Below are 14,531 nucleotides of genomic sequence, written 5' to 3' on the forward strand. Positions count from 1 at the left end.
CGGCAGCCGAACTGATGCTTTTGAACTGTGGTGTTGGAGAAGACTCTTGAGAGTCTCTTGGACTGCAAGGAGATCAAACCAGTCAATCCTAAAGGAAATCAATCCTGAATATTCATTGGAAGGACTGATGCTGAAGCTGAAGCCCCATTACTTTGGCCACCTGATGCAAAGAACTGACTTGTTGGAAAAGACCCTGATGCTGGGAAAGATTGAAGGTGGGAGGTGAAAAGGACAACAGAGCATAAGATGACTGGATGGCATCACCAACTCAAATAACATGAGTTTGAGCAAGCTCTGGGAGATGGTGAAGGACAGGGAAGCCTGGCGTGCTGCAGTCCACGAGGTTGCAAAGAGTAGGACACAACTGAGCCACTGAACAACAACACTTATATAGCAGCAAGTTTTTACACAACTGATATACTTATTAACATATATTTTTCTAATTGTATCATTCCTCTGTATATTAACTAACATATATTCTTTTAAAAATTATACAATGTCCGTGTGTGTGTATATATATGTGTGTGTGTATGTGTTTTCCCCACTAAATCTTATGTTAGTACTACTACATTCCAATTAAATACAACACCACAGCATTCTTCTTCAAATTCCCCTATTCCATGTGTGTTTCTACTTTTTCCATAGTATGAACCCAGATTCCCAATAGCAATATGTGTACTCATTTGCTCTATGGTGCAATAACTACAAACTGTTTCAGAATTACAAAACCAAGATTACTACCAACAATAAATCTAAATAAAGATTTATTTGCAATTAATTTTGTGTTTAGACTCTTTTCCAGTAAGTACTTAATCAGAAGCAGAAGCACTAGGAAATGTAAATAATTTATTTACGTTAGGGATTTGATATTATGCAACTGAGGATCTGGGTAGACAGTCTATGTGAGACCAGTGTTTCTGGGTCTACTGCTGGAAACCATGAGGACGGACTGCAGTATAAGTCAAACTCACACCACCCAGGGGTCTCATGACAACTCCCATGATGGACATCCTGTAGGAGAAGATGGTGCTCTCCACCACAGCTAAAAGTGCACTCCATAGAAATGGTAGCAGTTATTGGCATTTCTGGCTTATGAAAGAGAGCCACCAAAGAGCTCTAAAAGTTACCCTCACAAATCCATTTCTTACCTCTTTGGTGAAGAGACTTTGGATCCTCTCATGGGATAGATGTACCCTCTTACGTAAGTCCATGAATCAAAGTAAATTGGATGTGGTCAAGCAGAATATCACCATATTAGGAATCAGTGAACTAAAACGGATGGGAAAGGGCCAACTTGACTCAGATGACCATTATATCTACTACTGTGGGCAGGAATCCCATAAAAGAAATGGAGTAGCCCTCATAGTCAACAAAAGAGTCCGAAATGCAGTACTTGGGTGCAGTCTCACAAATGACAGAATGATCTTGGTTATTTCCAAGGCCAACCATTCAATATCACAGTAATCCAAACATATGCCCCAACCACAGATGCTGAAGAAGCTGAAGTTGACCAGTTCTATGAAGACCTGCAAGACCTTCTAGAACTAACATAAAAAAAGAGGTCCTTTCTATCATGGGGGATTGGAATGCAAAAGTAGGGACTCAAGAGATACCTGGAATAACATGTAAGTTTGGCGATGGTGTACAAAATGATGCAGGGTAAAGACTAACAAAGTTTTGCCAAGAGAACACACTGATCATAGGAAACACCTTTTTCCAACAACCCAAGAGATGATCTACACATGGACATCACTAGATGGTCAATACTGAAATCAGACTGATTATGTTCTTCGCAGTCGAAGATGGAGAAGCTCTATGCAGTCAGCAAAAACAAAACCTAGAGCTAACTGATTCTGGCTCAGAGGATCAGCTCCTTTTTGCAAAATCCAGGCTCAAATTGAAGAAAGTAGGGAAAACCACTAGGCCATTCAGATATGACCTAAATCAAATCTCTAATGATTATATGGTGGAGGTGACAGATAGATTCAAAGGATTAGATCTGGTAGATAAGAGTGCCTGAAGAACTGTGGATGGAAGTTTGTAATGCTGTGCAGGAGGCAGTGACCAAAACCATCCCAAAGAAAAATAAACGTAAAAAGGAAAAGTGGTTATCTGAGGAGATTTTACAATTAACTGAGGAAAGAAGAGAAGCGAAAGGAAAGAGAGAAAAAGAAAGATATATCTAACTGAATATAGAGTTCCAGGGAAGAGCAAGGAGAAATATGCTGCTGCTGCTAAGTCACTTCAGTCGTGTCCGACTCTGTCCGACCCCATAGACGGCAGCCCACCAGGCTCCCCCATCACTGAGATTCTCCAGGCAAGAACACTAGAGTGGGTTGCCATTTCCTTCTCCAATGCATGAAAGTGAAAAGTCAAAGTGAAGTCACTCAGTCATGTCTGACCCTCAGTGACCCCATGGACTGCAGCCCACCAGGCTCCTCCATCCATGGGATTTTCCAGGCAAGAGTAACAATGCAAAGAAATAGAGGAAAACAATAGAATCAGAAACACTAGAGATCTCTTCAAGAAAACTGGAGACATCAAGTGAACATTTTATGCAAGAATGGGCACTATAAATGGCAGAAGCTATAAGGACCTAACAGAAGCAGAACAGATCAAGAAGCTATAAGGACCTAACAGAAGCAGAACAGATGAAGAAGTGGTGACAAGAATACAGAGAAGAACTGTACAAAAAAGGTCTTAATGACTTAGATAACCATGATGGTGTGGTCACTCACCTAGAGCCAGACATCCTGGAGTGTGAAGTCAAGAGGGCTTTAGAAAGCATTACTATGAACAAACCTAGTGAAGATAACAGAAGTCCAGCTGAGCTATTTCAAATCCTAAAAGATGCTGCTGCTAAAGTGCTGCACTCAATATGTCACGAAATTTGGACAACTCAGCAGTAGCCACAGGATTGAAAAAGTTCAGTTTTCATTTCAATCCCAAAGAAAAGCAATACCAAAAACTGTTCAAATTACCACACAGTTTCACTCATTTCACATGCTAGCAAGGTTATTCTCAAAATCCTTCAAGCTAGACTTCAGTAATACATGAACTGAGAACTTTTAGATGTACAACCTGAATTTTGAAAAGGCAGAGGAACCAGAGATCAAATTGCCAACATCCATTGTATTATGAAGAAAGCAAGGGAATTACAAAAAACATCTACTTCTGCTTCATTGACTAAGCTAAAGTCCTTCCTTGACTGTGTGGATTACAAAAAACTGTGGAAAATTCTTAAAGAGATGGGAATGCCAGACCATCTTACCTGCCTCCTGAGAAACCTGCATGGATGTCAAGATGCAACAGTTAGAACTGGACATGGAACAACGGACTGGTTCCAAATTGGGAAAGGAATATGACAAGGCTGAATGGTGTCACTCTGCCTATTTAACTTATATGTAGAGCACATCATGCAAAATATCAGGCTGGATAAATCGAAAGCTGGAATCCAGACTGACAGGAGAGATGTCAACAACCTTAGATGATATCACTCTAGTGGGAGAAAGTGAAAAGGAACTAAGGAGCCTCTTGATGAAGGCGAAAGAGGAGAGCGAAAAGGCTGGCTTAAACCTCAACATTCAAAAATCTAAGATCATGGCATCCTCTCCCATCACTTCATGGCAAACAGAAGGAGAAAAAGTGGAAGCAGTGACAGATTTTATTTTCTTGGGCTCCAAAATCACTGTGGATGTTGACCACAGCCGTGAAATTAAAATATGCTTGCTCCTTGGAAGAAAAGCTATGACAAACCTAGACACCATATGAAAAAGCAGAGACATCACTTTTTGAACAAAGGTCTGTATAGTCAAAGCTATGGTTTTCCAGTAGTCATGTACAGATATGAAAGTTGAACCATGAAAAAGGCTGGGCATTAGGGAACTGATGCTTCCAAACTGTGGTTCTGGAGAAGACTCTTGAGAGTCCCTTGGACAGCAAAGAGATCAAACCAGTCAATCCTAAAGGAAATCAACTCTCAATATTCATTGGAAGGACTGATGCTGAAGCTCCAATACTTTGGCCACTGACATGAAGAATCAGCTCATTGGAAAAGACCCTGATGCTGGGAAAGATTGAAGGCAAAAGGAAAAGGGGCCAGCAGAAGTTGACATGGTTAGATAGCGTCGTTGACTCAATGGACATGAATTTGATCAAACTGGAAGACAGTGGAGGACAGAGGAGGCTGGCATGCTGCAGTCCATGGGGGTCACAAAGACTTGGACAGGATTTAGTGACTGACCAGCAACAATGGGATATACTTAAGGAGATGGTCAGCAGGTAAAGGATGTAAGAGGATTCTGGGAAACAGGTCCAGTTGAGATAATTTAACACAGTAAATCCACCATAGTCTCCAGTCAGGAAATGAATTAATCATTTTATCTGTATGTGTGTTAGTTGTTCAGTTGTGTCCGACTCCTTGCAGCCTCATGGAGTATAGCCCTCCAGGCTCCTCTGTCCATGGAATTCTCCAGGCAAGCATACTGGAGTGGGTTGCCTTTCCTTTCTCAAGGGGAATCTTCCTGAACCAGGGATCGAACCCAGATCTCCTACATTGCAGGCAGATTCTTTACCATCTGAGCTACCAGGAAAGCCCTTTCTCCATATAGTTATGTTATTAATTTGATGTGAAATTAGATTTAGTTTTTTAGACTATACTTTTTCATTTATTTACACTCATAAAGTAAAACCATATTAAAAGGTATACTCAGATAACTCAGGGAAGTCTTGCTCCCATCATACATCCTCCACCCTGCTATGACCCATCCCTTATCAGGTACTATTTTCAATATATAGATACAGTTTCCCATATTTTATATGGAAAGCTATACTACACCTTGAAATAAAAGCAAACTTTAAAAATTCAGCACCCCATATTACCAAATTCACAAAGAATGTTCCAAAGAACTCTATTTAATTAATAAGACCAAGGATAGTATAAGCAAGATGTTATAAGATTAAATAACATATTTATATAAATATCCTGTTAAATGTTAGAAATATAATATTTAATAAATTTCATGAATTAAAAAGCAAGATCTTCCTTCAAGAGTTAAAGTCTGAGAAATAGAATTTCAGTGAAAGAGATGACCAACGCTAAAATGACTGAAAACCTAGACTTGATGTAATAGCATTTTATTTAAAAAACAACAAAGGTTTTTTTTTGTTGACTGTAACCTTCCTATGTAAGAATAACGGGGTGGGGTTGCTTATATGATTTTTTTATAATATTAACAAATGCATGGTTCCTAGATTATTGCAGTGAGAGAGTCTATTCTTTGTTAACTGGACCAAATCTGGAACAGTGTTTAATTCACAGGACCACGTTTTAAGAGGAACATTGAAAAGAATACACAGAAAGAAGAGAAAAATGCCTTCAGAGAAGTTCCTTCAAATATCTGAAAGCAGTTACACAGAATAAGAAACAGATTCATCCTGTGTTCTTCTATAAGCCAAAACTTAGATCAGAATATAGATGTCACAAAGAGGAAGATTTCAAGTTACAGTTGAATAGAGTATTGTATTAGTGAGGTCTCCCTCACTAAAGTATCTGAGCAGATTCTAGAATTCTACAGATGAGGTTCCAAGTATCTCTCAGTAGGAAGGTTGTGCTAAATCAATTCTATTTTCTATGTGCACCTAAATACTTACGAGAGTAATCTACTATTAAACACAGGAAGTATTATTTGTAATGATGAACTTGATTAATAAAATATTAAACTGTGATTAGCTATACAGCATTGAACATGGTTGGAGTTTCTAAGCTTCCTAGAAGCCTTTTACCAGATTTCAGTAGTTGACAACATTCATGAGGGATGAGACCTGGGTGGTCAAGTCTGGCTGATGGATGGGACTGCTGCTGCTGCTGCTAAGTCACTTCAGTCGTGTCCAACTCTATGCGACCCCATAGACGGCAGCCCACCAGGCTCCTCCTGGGATTCTCCAGGCAAGAACAGTTGAGTGGGTTGCCATTTCCTTCTCCAGTACATGAAAGTGGAAAGTGAAAGTGAAGTCACTCAGTCGTGTCTGACTCTTAGCGACCCCATGGACTGCAGCCCACCAGGCTCCTCCGCCCATGGGATTTTCCAGGCAAGAGTACTGGAGTGGGGACTATTCAGTGTCTATTGAAATGCAGGTTTCAGGATAGAATCACCAGTTGAAAATAAACATATCGTCAGGGAAGAGAGGGTCAGACATCGCAGCAAGGCTTTGTAACACTGTCTCAGTCATCTGCTGGAGCAATGTTCTCACCTAGACTGTCTTCCAGCATTCTGTGAAAACATGAATGTCGTAGGGGGAAAGGGGATGTGCATGTGTGCCCAGTCACGTTCAACTCTTTGTGACCCCAAGGGGATGGTGAGCAAAACCTAAAAGAACTGTATTGACTAAAATGTCTGCAAGACTTTAGAACGCAAGATAATACTGCTTTGATGCCCATATGGCATGCTATAACACAAAAGGGAGGTGTTATTTCTGTTTCTGCTCAACACAAACTGGCTTGGCTCATTACAGGCTCGGAGAACACAGTGTCACTGTTTTGTGTAGAGGGTTTCAGCACATCAACATTGTCTATGTCAGCACTGAGATTTAGGGGGAAATGTCCAAGACGAGAGAGTTAGGCTGTGTCCAAAGCCAAGGACCTGCATTATTTTTGCAAACAGTGGAGGCCTCCGAATCTAAAGAAAGAAGGTAAAGGCTTCTTCATGACCATATTGAGATACGTCTCAGCAATTTTCTATAATTAAAGGGGGAGAGTGTAAGTGTAGAATCCCCTCTGGAGAAGGTAAGGATAAGTAGCCATTTCTACGGAGTAGCTAGATCATTATTCTAAACATGATCTATCTGAAATGAAATATCTCTATAAATTCTTTGGGATGTCTTTCATTGAATTTGGGAAAGATTTCGTGACTTACCCATATCCAATAAAATGTAGCAGAAGTGATGCTATGTGACTTTAGAAGCTAGGTCATAAATTGCAATACAGCTTCCACCTTGCTTACAGGAACCCGAGGGTATGGAGCCCTCAGCCACCTTGTTAGAAGTCTCACTACCCTGAGGCAGCCATGCTAGGAGGAAGCTCAGGCCACCTGAAGAGAGGAATTCTGGCTTATGGTCCCAGCTTCAACCATCAGAGACAGGAGGAAATCAGCTTCCCGATGATTCCAGTTCCCCACCACTGAGACACCTCCAGGCAGTCAATCTTCCCAGTCGAGGTCACAAACATCATGGGGCAGAAATAAGCCACATCTGCTATGCCTTGCCTGAATTCTGACCGAGAGGGTGACTATATTTTATAAAGGGCAAACCTATTAAGTTTTATCCTCATAATGACACAGATAGACAGGACTGGCATTATCATTACCCTCATTTTAGAGACTGAAAGAACAACAAACAGGGATTTGTGCTTACTAGCCTTGAGATTATATAGCCAAGATGTGGCATGCCGACACTAAAATACTAATCTTTGGATTCCAAAGTTTATGCTTTCCATTATATTTTTCCATCTGGATTCTGTGGGTCTTTAGAACAGCTTAGGGAAATCAAAGAAGATATATGCAGAATTTGATGATGAAGTCAGAAAATACTGAATAAACAAAAGCTAACAAGAATAAATATTAAATGGATGCGATCCCCCATTCTGTGGAGAAAAAATAAGAGATGATCTACAGATTGCGGCCTATAAAGAAGGTTATACTTTAAAATGCAACCAATGGAAAAAAATCTTGGAGTTTTAATGCTATGAAGAAGTGAGATAATGATGTAATATTTTTAGGGGTTGATTTTTTAAAAAATGAAATAGGACAGGACTATTAGAGAATAAAAACCCTGCCAACTGTATTTTTGATGGTATTGAGGGAGAAAGGTGCTATGATTGGCTGCTGGTTCCATGTTCCTCTCCTTAGAATTCCTTATAGTAAAGAAGGGCACTTTAGACTTGTATAGCTCAGTGACATTATCCTTTACCATCATCCTCTATCATTATCCTCATTTACACTATTTTTGATAAGCCATCTTTTGATTTAAATTTAGTGTCTCCAAGAGACTTCTCTACTTAGAAGAAAAGTACAGAGAATACTAAGCTCATCCAATAGGTGGTATTCTAATTTCCCCCTATTGTCCCCTATTTTTCAATGTAGAAGAATATTAGCATTCTGATTAAACAAGAAGCCTCACACAGAAATCCTTACCTTGGGAGTAATGATCAGCTCCTGGACTCATATTGACTCTATCCATACACAGACATCCTGCTTCAGATGTCAGTAGAACAGTCTTCTATCTCTCGAATCATGGTGAATGCAAGGTCACTGGTGACTTCCCCGCCATGGGTAGTCCACTTAGAGCATACCATGACTTGATGCTTAGGTTATTTTGTGATTACCTGTACCCCATCAGGAGTTCACAGTAATTCTCACTGCTTCTCACTCTGATTTTTCCCTTTCTTAAGTTTTTCCCCCAGCATATTTCCCCTTCTTGTCACATAAATGTATTTTTTAATAAGAAGCCAGATTTAACGAATTCCATTCTGTAATTGGGTCTCTCAAAGGTAATTTACCTCTCCTCTCGTTTTCACGCATATTTTGCATAGAAAATGCCTTGGGCTATTCTGTTTATGAACTGCACAAAAGTATTTAAAATATTTTGAATGATTTTCTTGAAAATTAAATGATTCAAATTTGGATGCTTCCGATGTCTAGAATGCTTCATGCCTTGTGCAGGCCTTAGTGCATGGAAAGTGATCTACTTCCATTTGTTAAATGAATGAATCCGGAAAACGAAAAACAGACTAAAACATTTCATTCCTAAACGATGGTAAAGAAAAAAAAAAAAAAAAAAGGTTTAGACTTCCATTTAGACCCGCTTTGACAGACCAAATCCTTTAATGAAAAGGATCCAAGCATCATTCTGGTAACCTGGCTTTTCCTAAATATATTTCTATCAAATTCTGCTTGGCTGTTGCAACCTCAGGGCTTCAAGTCTTATTTTTACGACTCGGGGACGTTCGTTGTAATGATAATGGAAATAACACAGTAGTATGGGCTTTCCGCCTTCCTCCCTCTAGGATTTCAACTTCTTCTCCAATCTCCTCTTCGAGTAAATCCGACAACACAGAACAGGTTTAGGACTGAGGAGAAGAGAATTAATCGGAGCCATGGAAACGGCCGAGCGGAGGAAACGTGGGAGACGAGGGTGGGCAGGAGGGGTAGGCACCCTCCCCTGACGACGGCGCGAGGGCGCTCCAAGGATCACGTCACGCACCTCAGGTGACGTCACGACCGTGACACGCGGGTGACGCCGTTGCCGCGGCGACTTCCAGTCGTCTCCGCCCCCTGCCCCCGCCCCTCCCCCCCAGCCTAGCGTCCTTCCCCCAATCCCCTCAGGCTCAGCTGCGCCGGGGGCCGCAGGCCGGTTCCCGAGGTGGCCCAGGCGCCGTCCCACCGCCGACGCCGCCCGGGCCGCCCGGGCCGTCCCTCCCCGCCGCCCCCCGTCCTCCGCCTCCGCCTCCCCCCGCCCTCCGCCTCCCTTCCCCCTCCCCGCCCAGCAGCGGTCGCTCGGGCCCGGCTCTCGGTTATAAGATGGCGGCGCTGAGCGGCGGTGGCGGCGGCGGCGGCGCGGAGCAGGGCCAGGCTCTGTTCAACGGGGACATGGAGCCCGAGGCCGGCGCCGCGGCCTCTTCGGCTGCGGACCCCGCCATTCCCGAGGAGGTGAGTGCCGGCGCACCTGCGCCCCTCCGGTCTCGGGGCTCGGCTGACTGGTGTTTATTTTGGGGGAAAGAGGTGGCGGTGGGGGCTCCGGTTGCCCTCAGCCACCTTCTCCTCGGGGCTCTGCGGGCTGAGAGACTGGCTTTTCCCACCTGTCCCTCCCCGCCGGGCAGGAGCTCGCTACGTAAACACACACAATGGCCCAGAGGGGTTTCCCTGGTCCGCGCTCTGGGCTTGGGGGATTCGGGCAGCCGTGGTGGAGCAGGAGGCTATCAATAGGGGGCGAGACTCGGGGTTGGTCCGAGAAGGTCACGGCTGGCTGAAGGTAGCCAGCCTCGCATCTCCTGGATGTTTTCTTTATTTTTGGTGGTGGACGGGTGGGGGGGGGGGGAGCTGGGGCCGGCATCCTGGTGAAATCGTGGGTTAGTAGCCGGGGCCGGGACCCCAGCCCGAGTTAACGTTGTGTGTAATTATTACATGGTCACGGTGAAGATGGGCGCATCATTCTCTGTTTAACTCTCCCCGACTCTGCCCCTTTTCAGGCCGCTGCCCTCCCTCCGCTTCTCTACTTGTTAGGGCGGAGGGGAGGATTTCTCGTCACCTGTTTTAACCAGCTAATGGTTTTGATCTAGCCTCTACTTTTTCAGTCTTCAGTGCCAGTGTTTCCGTTCTTTCTTCCATCCCGACCTCAGACCCCCGGTTCCTAATGTTTGCAGTGTCGCCAGCTGGTAACCCCCATCCCAATTCCACCTGCCTCCCGGCTCCTTTGCCAGTGGTCGGACCTGCCTGCTCCTAACCTCAGCTTCTACTTAAGACGATTTTCTGCACCTCTCTTGTCTTAGTCTTGTTGAGGCCCTCTACTTCATTCCCCCGCTCCGTAACATGTTACGGTTACAAATCCTTCTGGACACTTTGGAACTACTTACTTTCTGAATCCTGAAGCTGTCAAGATTCCGTCAGATTTCACTTGCTTTCCTGGCACCTTTTAGTCCATCATCCATTGTGCACCCACACCTCTTTGCTTATTCCTACCTGTGGTTTTTAAATAGGTGTGATTGATTTCTTTCTGTCCTGGTTTTTTTCTTTTACTTTTTCTTCTTTAGCCCTTCCATCTCTCAGCCACTGTTTATTTTAGTTTCTTATCACCTTGTCAGATTACTTTCTTTACATTTTGGGTTTTATTATGTAAAATGTATTACATAAAATAATACACTTTATTAGGCTTTCCAAATAATGAGATAATGTATGGTATGATAACTGTGCTTTATAATTACTGATTAGATAATGTGATTTAATGCCATTGACTTTGCTCAAAATTCTTTCCTTCGTACTACAGCACTTACATTTTATTTCCCAGTTCTCATAACGTCTCATTCATTCTTCTGTCTATGCAGTTCTCTTTTTCCTGCTTCATCGTCTTTACTTTGAGATTGATCCCATATGCTTACTCTATTCAGTATCAGTTTGTTCACAATACTGTTTTTCATTCTCTTACACCACTTGCATCTGTGCCTAAGATGCGTTCTGTACTACCATTTGATCTCATCTTAAATTCTCATTTGTATATATCTATAAATATATATTATAAAAAATAATGGGCATGGGTTATGAATTGTAATTTTCTGATTGTAACATTGTTTTTGTTGAGAACTTTGTTTCCGAATTATATAAATATCTCTATATAGATAAATGTGATGTGTATATATATATATGTGTGTGTGTGAGTATCCTTTACACCACTTCCCACTTACTTTTCTGTTTGCATTTCTGCTCAGGTCAGTTTCCTCTAATATCTGTTCATTTCTCTAGTTTCTTGGATTTTAAGGATAGTGGTCATCCCTTCTTCCATTTCCTAGTTCATTCTGTTTTCCTTGTCCCCAGTTGCCATTCATTCTGCTTTGTTTCCTGGCTTTTGGTACTTAACTTGCTGAGGTTTCCTCTTGTCTTCCCCACACCTCCACATTCCTTCTTATTTATAAACAACTTTGTTCCGTTGACATGGAAATTTATTTTTAGAATACATTGTTTTTAATGGATAAATACTTGGGGTCACATCTGCTGTCTATTTTTCCCATGAATCGGATATGCCTTTGTCTTACTCCTCACAGGTGCCTCTAGGCTTGCTTTACTTTGTAGCGCTTGTGTGGTTTTGTTGAATTGCATCCCGAAGAATGGTAAGATTCATGGGGCTTCCCTGGTGGCTCAGATGTTAAAGAATCTGCATGCAATGCAGGAGACCTGGGTTCGATCCTTGGGTCGGGAAGGTCCCCTGGAGAAGGGAATGGCCACCCACTCCGGTGTTCTTGCCTGGTGAATCCCATGGACAGAATCTGGCAGGCTACAATCCATGAGGTCACAGAGTCAGACCAGCCTGAGCGAGGACTGACACTTTCTCTTTCTATGAAATTGTATTTCTGATTGTAACATTATTTTCATTGAGAACTTTGTTTCAAAATTATTAGAACAGTTTGCAGTGATACAGAGAAATTTTTTGTTAAGTACAGTGTCTGCTATTTTATTTGAAAGGGCCAGATTGTTTGAGCTCTACTCTGAAGATTCTGACTCAGTAGGTGAGAGCTAGGGCCGTGAGCTTCTGTGTTTGGCACATTTCCTAGGCAGTTCTCATGTGCCAGTACTTGAGAACTTCTAGGTTAGATGAATTCAAGTTTAAATTGGTAATATTTCAAAAAGATATTAGTATCTCTTGAAACCATAAGTATACTCTTAAGTAATTTTCAGTAGAAGTGTTTCCCCCTGCCTCCTCCACCCAAGTTTTTATGGCTAGTGATGAATAGTAGTTTTTCCTCCATATTTTCTTATAAGAGCTTATAATAAATGTATTTGACTGGGGGAGAGGAGAGTAAAGGGTTAAAAATGAATCTCTTTTCAATATAAATATCAGTGTTATGGATGATAGAATAAATTCCTCCAAAAAATAATTTTTAATTTGAAGTTGGCTTACTGTCATCTTTTAAACTGTCTTCCTTATATGCACTTAAGGAGATAATGTTACGATTGTCAAGTACATAGAACGAAATGAAAAAAAGTGTCTATTAAAGAATTACCTTACTTGACAGTAAAATACAGATTTTTTTTTTAAAAGTTTCTCAGAGGAACAACATTTATTATTGAAAAATTAGAAAAATGTAAGTGTGAAAAATTTTGGAAAATTATCTGTAATCTTGCCACTAAGATATAATTACTATAAAACATTTTAGTATTTATACATACACTTTTTTATGCTTGCATAATATAATGTATGTGGTTTTGTAATGTTTTTAAACAGCATCATAAAAGATTTAACATATAGTGTGATTTTAACAATTTTTATATTGTTTTTAATTAAAAAAATTTTGCTGTCAGACATCTTGAACATAGAATGTAGATTTAGTTTTTTAAATTATGTTGGTAAGTGAACAAATTTCATGTCCTGTATTTTTAAGTATTACTTTGTAGAAGCTCAAAATAGAATATTCTAATAAATGACAGGAGCTTATTAAATATTTATCAAATAAATATGCTTTTACTTTTGGCATTAAACATTTACTTCTGACCATTTATATTTCCCTGATGTTACTTTCTTTCTATGACCGTATGGTATAGTATGGGACATTATGACAATATGGTATAAAAAAATTTTTTTTTAATGTGTTATGCCAGGGTATGATATTTATTAACCATTCCTCTTACGGTGTATTTTTGTAGAAAGGAGCCTCTTACAATCACATTACAATTAAAATTGTATTGTTTTCAAGATCTGTTATCACTAACCTTGGTTAAACTGTGTAATTATATTAAGGCATTGACTAAGTGGTATTCTGGGATAGTATGTCCTTTATAATGAGGTTCAGTGTGTTAAAATACATTTTTATGAATCATGCCAAACCAGGTTGAATTGCATCATACTTTTAAAAAGTGGTAGGCCCGCTAAACTTTGTGTTTCTACAGTTCCGATTATTGCTGTATGAACTTGTTAAGATACATTTCAAAGTAGACAAAACATGCCTGTTTGTTAAAACCATAAAATAACTGTGTGTCTTTGGTGTTTTTAGCATTCCTTTTCTGTAGTCTTTCTTATCATTTAATGAACTCCCTCCTTCAGGCGCCACTCACCTCTTCTTTTATTTAGAAATTTTCTGACATCTGTCACTTATGTATGCTGACTATTAAAGGAATTGATAGTAAATGGACAAGAAAGAAACTTTGGAACTGAGTACTCAAATCCTTGAATATAGTAAAACCTGAAAGCAACTTGATTTAATTGTGTTTAGATAATAGGCTAGACAAATTATATTAGGACTATAGGCTACAGAAGTCTGATTTATTTTGATTCCCTGTTTCTGGCTTTACTGTAGAGGGAGCCGATCAGGTCATAACAAATGGAAACCTACGCTCTGTGAGTGCTAGGGAAGAAAGGGAGGGAGCTTTGTTAGCATTTGTATACTGCTTTGTTAGCGTTTTCTAAGACCTGATGCTTACCTTGTTGAAGAATGAGGCATTTATTTAGTGTTCTTTTTTCTCCAACCATAAAGCTCTTTTTCTCCTTTAGAAATGCGAAAGTGCATTTTTCCCCTTGACATCTTGATATTAATTTAGCTGGTACTTAGTGAACATTTTGTGTCATCTTCCTCTTTTATGAAATTCAGTATGTTCCTGTGCTTTCTAAATTTCTGCCTCAAATTGTCATTCAGATAAACCTTTAGAGTCAGTGGCTTTTACTGAATTTTTCTTCCTCAGAAGTTGAATTTTTGAGTCCTTTTACTCATTCTCTTTGTCTAGTTCGTCTGAGTTGGTTATTCTGTAAAGTCAGGATCAGCAATAGCTATACAG

The 14,531-nt window shown here is 40.6% G+C and overlaps 1 protein-coding gene across 3 annotated transcripts in view; it reads left to right on the top strand.

The window, feature by feature from the left end:
* Positions 9,381–14,531, top strand: part of BRAF (B-Raf proto-oncogene, serine/threonine kinase) — a 163,932-nt gene continuing 158,781 nt past the window's right edge. For all 3 annotated transcript variants that reach the window (XM_018046858.1, XM_018046857.1, XM_018046859.1), the window contains exon 1: positions 9,381–9,704. In XM_018046858.1, coding sequence (XP_017902347.1) covers positions 9,576–9,704 — 129 coding nt within the window. In that variant the 5' untranslated portion in view covers positions 9,381–9,575. The remainder of the gene's footprint in view (positions 9,705–14,531) is intronic.

Source organism: Capra hircus, chromosome 4 (assembly GCF_001704415.2).
Source record: "Capra hircus breed San Clemente chromosome 4, ASM170441v1, whole genome shotgun sequence".
Taxonomy (NCBI): domain Eukaryota; kingdom Metazoa; phylum Chordata; class Mammalia; order Artiodactyla; family Bovidae; genus Capra; species Capra hircus.